This window comes from Bidens hawaiensis, unplaced genomic scaffold (genome assembly GCF_021521415.1).
Source record: "Bidens hawaiensis isolate Kalapana, Puna unplaced genomic scaffold, B.hawaiensis_p1.1 tig00026837_1, whole genome shotgun sequence".
Lineage (NCBI taxonomy): Eukaryota > Viridiplantae > Streptophyta > Magnoliopsida > Asterales > Asteraceae > Bidens > Bidens hawaiensis.
In genome coordinates this window covers 130,901-137,897 of record NW_027494319.1, presented here as the reverse complement: position 1 = coordinate 137,897, position 6,997 = coordinate 130,901, and the positions used below count along the sequence as shown (strand labels likewise).

Sequence of the window (6,997 nt, the reverse complement as noted above, 5' to 3'; positions counted from 1 at the left end):
TTTAATAGGTAAATCAAACCTTTAAGTTAATAAGTTACATACTCCCAACTTTTCCAAACCCCTTTATTTTGCCTTCTCCATAAGTTAAAATCCATAAGACCTTATGGTTTGCCAAACACCTTATTAACTTTTCAAAGAGTTTATAAGTTTTAAGTTGATGAAAATAAGGAATCCCAAACATCCACTAAATTCTAATTTTGTGTGAAGGAGTTGTAGAGAATAAGAAAGTTTTGGTGTTTGTGTTTTTAAAAATAAAATGGGTTGAGTTATATAAATAATATGTTTTTTTTAAGTTTTGTTTCTTTTTTTGAAAAGCGAGTCATTTTCCAACGCTGTGTACACAATGTTTATCACCAACACGCAGCTGAATACGCTGGGGGGGGGGGTGTTCCCCGACGTTTTGAGTTAAAAACACCTCCCACAACGTCCCAGCTACGCATGGTCTAGGTAAATAGGTACTTCAAGATCCGAGGGTCCCCGACTTCCCAAGGAAATACCATCAGACAACCCACAAAGTCCTAAATTACGTACAACCAACGATATCTGTAGTCCCACAATGTAATTATTACCTCTACCTACCACTAATATATTCCTTACCTACCTAGTAATTGATAGTGCTAGCAAACGTACCAGCTACGCATGGTCTAGGTAACTAGGTACTTTAAGATCCGAGGGTCCCCGACTCCCTAAGGAAATACCATCAGATAACCCCCAAAGTCCTAAATTACGTACAACCAGCTATAGATGTAGTCTCACAATGTAATTATTACCTCTACCTACCACTAATGTATTCCTTACCTACCTAGTAATTGATAGATAGTGGTAGCCACTAATATAATACATTCATTACCTAGTAATTGGTAGGTGCTAGTCACATCACATAGAATAGCATCAAACCCATCAGGTACGTACACTAAAAAAGCGTGTACCATATTTATACAACTAATAGTCACCACTTTATAAATTTAGAATACTCTAGCTACCAACCAGCACAGTACCACCGCTTCTCCATACAAACAAATCGATATGCTGACCGTTTCTGGAATAACAATAGCCATCGGCGGTACGGTCGTTGCACTCATCATCACCGCTATTTCATTATGGTATCTCAGAAGCCATGCCTCCTATCGCAGCGGTCAATCAAATCATCTCCCTCCGGTTCCTGGTACTCTTCTACACACATACATATACCAACTAGCCAATCAATTGATTTTAACGTCATAATAATTAGTATATATGACTAACATTTGCAGAAGTTCATGGAGTGCCATTGCTGGGGAATTTACTATGTAAGAATAAATATATGGATATGTATATTTATGTATGGCCATCATGATCATTTATATAATAATATATCAAATTTAATTAATTATACCTTATTATTATATTAGCTAGGTAATTGTTGATGAACCAAATTACCCTTTCTTGCTAATCAAGGGTTTCCCCTTGAGTGTATATAAATATATGGAGAGGCTATTTAGCATCATAAAACATAATCAAAAACCTGACATTATATTTTCGTCACCCTCTCTCCCTCTATATTATTCGGTTTCTTAAGAACCCTAAATCCCATCACTAACATACATCCTAAAGGAGAACTTGTAACATCCAGAATATTCTAATAATAAATAAAGAAAGTTGCGTTAAATTGTAGTGTGTTAAATAATATTAACTAGCATCTAATAAGGAAAAGATCATGGACTTGGACTAATTAAGATGGATTAAAGGGAATGGGCCTAAGGTCCATGGGCTTTAGGGGATATAAATATCCTCTTAAACCACCCTAAAACCCTAAATCTTCATTTCTTTCCATCCTAATCTCTACACACTCAAAAACACACACATATCACTACACCATATATGACCGAGAGGGAGACGAGAGAGATTTGAGACCAAACGGATGTTAGCTTGTATTAGATCTTTATTACACGAGCTATATACAAGATCTAGAGTTCATAAACGAGCTAAACGAGATCCAAACGAGCACTAAAGGTATGTTCTTGACCCTTTAAAGTTTACGTTTTTATAAGCGTTTAGCCTTGGAAATTAGAACAAGGATTGATCGGGTATAGAAGAAACGTAAAGTTGTAAACTTGTTGCTAAAACGAAGCTGATGAACTCATAAACCTATGCGGCTCAAATAAATGAACCCCTAAGATCTAGTTTTGAACGTTTTAATCTTAAAGGTCCAAACTTTATGCACTTTCGGGTCGTGTTTTATCCAAAAATAGCCACGGGAACGTTTGCGAGAATTATTAACCTCTTATCAATATATTACACATTAAAACGGAATGATTATAGGGGTTTTGGGATGAGCCGTAGCTGCAGCTGGGCAACTTCGCCGCAGCTAGGTTCGCCGCTGTTAACTTCGCCTCAGCAAGTTCGCCCAGCATGTTCGCTTGCAAGCAAGTTCGCCAGATGTTAAGTTTGCCACTGGTTAAGTTCGCTACTAGCAAAGTTCGTTGATGTTAACTTCGCCAGTAGCTAAGTTCGCTGATGTTAACTTCGCCAGTAGCAGTTCGCTGATGTTAACTTGCCAATAACTAAGTTCGCTTAAGTTAAGTTCAGTAACGAATCAGATAGCGAATCAGACTTAATACGTTATGAAGAATGAGTTAACAAATTAGAAAGTAAATTAAAATCCTAATAGAAAATGTGTTAAGACAGTTAATGAAAATAAAAATTTTCCAATCAGATAGCGAAGTAGCTTAACCCCAGCCAGGGGCTCTGCCCCTTGAACCCCGCTAGGAGCTGCCGCCCCTAGAACCCCGCTGCCAGGCGCGCTGCCCCCGGACCCCCGTTCGTTGTGGGTTATATAAAGATAGAAATACGATACGAGTAGTAATAGTTAATTGATACGTGTAATTGTTATACAGTTAGTCGTGCACAGCTCAATAAAGGAATTACCATAAACGGTGAACGTAACCGCATTCATGTGAGTTTCTAGCCCCATTTCCTTGTTATGTTTTCAGGGTTGTGTGCATACTCGATGTGATAGTTAATACACTTACCTTAACTGGTAAGTGTATGCCTTATATGGTTTATATGTTATGTATGTATATCTTAAATGTGAATGAAAGCTTGTCGGTATGTGAACGATCTTCGGATATTGCACATGCTAACAAGGGAGGTATGTTTATGATAGATGAATGTGTATGATAGATATATGTACAATATATGAGTATGTATGAATGAATAAAGAAAGTATGTATCTTATGGGTATGTAAAGACGGTATGTACGAAGATGAAGAAAGAGGGACCAGACCCTAATAATATCTGAGATAGAAGGACGAGACCCTTATAATATCTGAGATAGAGAAGTAAAAAAGGACCAGACCCTAATAATATCTGAGATAGACAAGAAACGGATCATACCCTAATAATATCTGAGACAGACAAAGGAAAGAGGGACCAGACCCTAATAATATCTGAGATAGAAAAGGACAGTAATTTATATAGTATAAAAGTATTAAAGTACGAACGTATATATGACTTATGTAATAAAGGAAAATTAGTAAAATAATTATTATGTACCTTCGGATGCATAATTGAAGGTAAGTGTATGTATTGTATAATGTGTGATTAATTAGAACTCACTCAGCGTAGCTGACTTTTAGTATGCACGTAGGTGAGTAGATTGAGGCAGTTCGCTTGATGAGGACACATGGCATCGAATTGAAGACATTGGCGTCTCAAAGGAATGTTATGATGTTTTAAAGACTATGTTTTGTTTTTAAATGACTATGAATGTTTGATAAGACAAGATTTGAAAGTTATGTAATGTTTTATGGTTGAAGTTTTATATTCCGCGTAAAGTTTTAATTAACTCTGATATTTAGAACTGCGTTTATGAGTAAATCCAACACCAAATGTAGGGTACCGGTAACGGGGCCTTACAGAACTCGATAAAGCTGACTATCATGTCGTCTGGATCTTTCACATCAGTCGTGGCTTCTTTCTCTGCTATGACAGGTATGTTTTAGTTGTATTTATCATAATATTCATGTTTTATATTACATACATGAAGAATTGATCAACATGTAGTATCAGAGCGATGTTGATTAATCAGCTCTTCATGTCTTCCATTAACTCAGGATCTAAACCAGACGACATGGACTAAAACCTGATAAACCCTAACAAATTTCGGTTTTTTATTAATTCGTTTTATTTTTTATTCTTTTTGTTATTAAAATCTGAATATAAGAAGCCCTAACAATTTTTCGGTTTTAAAACTCGTATCTGATATAAACTGACAGATTTCGAAATCTGATAAATTAATAATCTTCGTGTTCATCACAGTTTTTCGAAAATATAATATAATTTGGCTCAAGATCTGGATTGTTATGAAGTTTTACTAAATTTTGATTAAAATTTAGACCAATATATTTGAATTCTGGAAACTTAATAAAGGAATTCTTTTGAAAATAATCAAATCTTGGATAAATAAACAATCCCTAAAAATTCATATCAAACATTATCAAGTAACTGTTCATCAACTTATGGGTGTATGTGTTTACGGTTAAAATAGCTTTCGGAAAACACTAAGTTTCCGAAAACACAAAAACCCGAAAACACATCAAACCAGAAAACTCAAATTCCCGAGATTAAAGTTTTATCGTGAACACTGAGTTCGATCTGCACTAATAGTTGGCTTGTTATTAACCAAACCAATGTTTTGTAAATACTTAAAATATAAACATACATATTAATTAACTTTACAAAACATATAAAAAACTTAACTTGAATGAATGATGATGTACACTTCTGCCCAAAGGTGATGTGATACATCTAAAATATCATTCAAGTCTAAATACAACCTGTGTTAGTTTAGCTTAAACATGATTTAAATGTATCACTTATGCCCAAAGGTGATGTGATACATCTATATCAAACAATACTAACTCGTGCATAATTAAAATGGTTGTCTCACTTCTGCCGAAAGGTGATGTGTTACAATTGTTTTGCACATATACTTAAATAAAATTTAATTCTGCCTAAAGGTGATTTACTTTTTATTTAAGTAGAACTTTTTAATTATAGTAGTATATTATTTTTGATGTTAATAATAAACATTTACTATCACAGCTTCATAATTTAAATGGTTCTTTTCTATGCCTGAATTAGTTTGATTTGCCCCTAGTTCACTCTAAGTTTCTTCTAGTATAGTATCTTAACATTCTCATATAAATTCCAATAACAACTCTGAATGGTGGAATCACATCATTAACTGGAGATAACTTTGCTTCATGTAAGAACTCTCTTATGCTTAATCTCGCCTTCTTGGATTTTGACTTTGCTCTAAACGAGGATGAACCTCCAGCACTAACCGCTGAAAGCACTCCTGCTCAGCACTTATTGTTCGAAAAATGGAAGAGATACAGCCGCATGTTTCTAATGCTTATGAAAAACTCCATTAGCATGCCCATAAGAGGATCCATTCCAGACTTTAAAAATGCTAAAATCTATCTGGCTTATGTGGAGGAACAATTAGAAGGAACGTTTAAGGCGCATGCTAGTACTCTTATTCTCAAGCTGGTGACTACTAAGTATGATGGAAGGAGTGGCATTCGTGGGCACATTATGATGATGAACGACATGGCCCATAAGCTGAAGGGATTAGACATGGAGGATAGTGATGGTTTTCTGGTGCACTTCATCATGACCTCTCTTCCAACTGCCTATGAAGTTTTCAAGATCAATTACAACACCCAGAAGAACAAACGGAGTTGCTTACCTTGCCACCAGTTCCAAGAAGAGGAAGAACACTAATCCAATAAAGGAGTTTGCTAAAGTTCAGAAGACTAATACAGGTGCTTCATTCAGCTCTTAGAACACCACTGAAAAGCCTTTCTACAAGTTCTGTAAGAAGTACATTCATAAGCAGAAGGATTGCTCAGACTTTAAGGAACGGTTGGCTAAGAAAGGTAATGATCTCTTTATGATACTTGAGTCCTATAATTTAATTGTTCATGCTAATACATGGTGGTTTGATTCTGGTTCTATGTTTCATGTGACCAATTCTACTCAGGGATTCCTTTCAATCCGGGAGCTAGAAAGAAACCAAAGACCACTAAGACTGGGGAATGATAAAGAACTTGAAGTCAAGGCTGTGGGAACTTTAGAATTAATAATGAAAACTGGTTTATGTGTTAAACTGTATGATACCTTATATATTCCTGAGATTACTCGGAATCTTGTATTAGGACCAAAGTTAGACATGGACGGTTTTGACATTTCTCATGGTCATGGCAAACTTACTATTTCTTTAAATTCTCAAGTGTTTGGTTTTGGTTTTTTGGATGGTGGTCTTTATTGATTAGAACTAGATGATAATTTTTCTAAATCTTTGTTGTCATATAATATTAATGAATCACTCACAAAGATTAAAGAGAAACGAGACTTATAGACTTCTTATATGTTGTGGCATCAACGTTTAGGCCACATCTCACGAGACCGGTTAGCCCGCCTCATGAAGAATGAAGTCTTGCCACATCTCAATTTTCACCGATTTAGGAACATGTGTCAAATTACTTAAAGGCAAAATGACATAAGTGTCACACCCCAACCTACGGCGGAAATGCCTGAGCGCGAATTGATTGTCACAGCTCTCAAGGTTACTATCATGCACAATATAAGTTTCAATATCTATTTAATAATTTCAAATAATAATCATCTTTACAAAAATCCAAATAAACGAAGGTACATATATCAATCAACAACAATAAGTCACATTAAGTTTTCTTTTAGCATAAATCCTTAAGTGACCTTGTACTTCACATCAAACGATAACCTGCATATGCGTTGAAAATAATATAGTTTTGTCAACACAAGGTTGAGTGAGCAACACACCAGTTCAAAGTATAAATAAAATATGTATTTGCAACAAATCATATGAGAATAACAAAATAACCAAATGAGCAAGTATAACTGAGATGTCGAGAAGCACAAAGCTATAAAGACTGGCGTATGATCATACTAGACTGAGATTATGTTGGAC

At 35.2% G+C, this 6,997-nt stretch overlaps 1 protein-coding gene across 1 annotated transcript; it reads left to right on the top strand.

Moving 5' to 3' along the window:
* The first annotated feature begins 5,262 nt into the window (after window positions 1-5,262).
* On the top strand, window positions 5,263-5,769 carry LOC143574082 (uncharacterized). Its single transcript, XM_077058800.1, has one exon. It carries the CDS (start codon window positions 5,263-5,265, stop codon window positions 5,767-5,769), a length of 507 nt encoding a protein of 168 aa, XP_076914915.1.
* The last annotated feature ends 1,228 nt before the right edge of the window (window positions 5,770-6,997 follow it).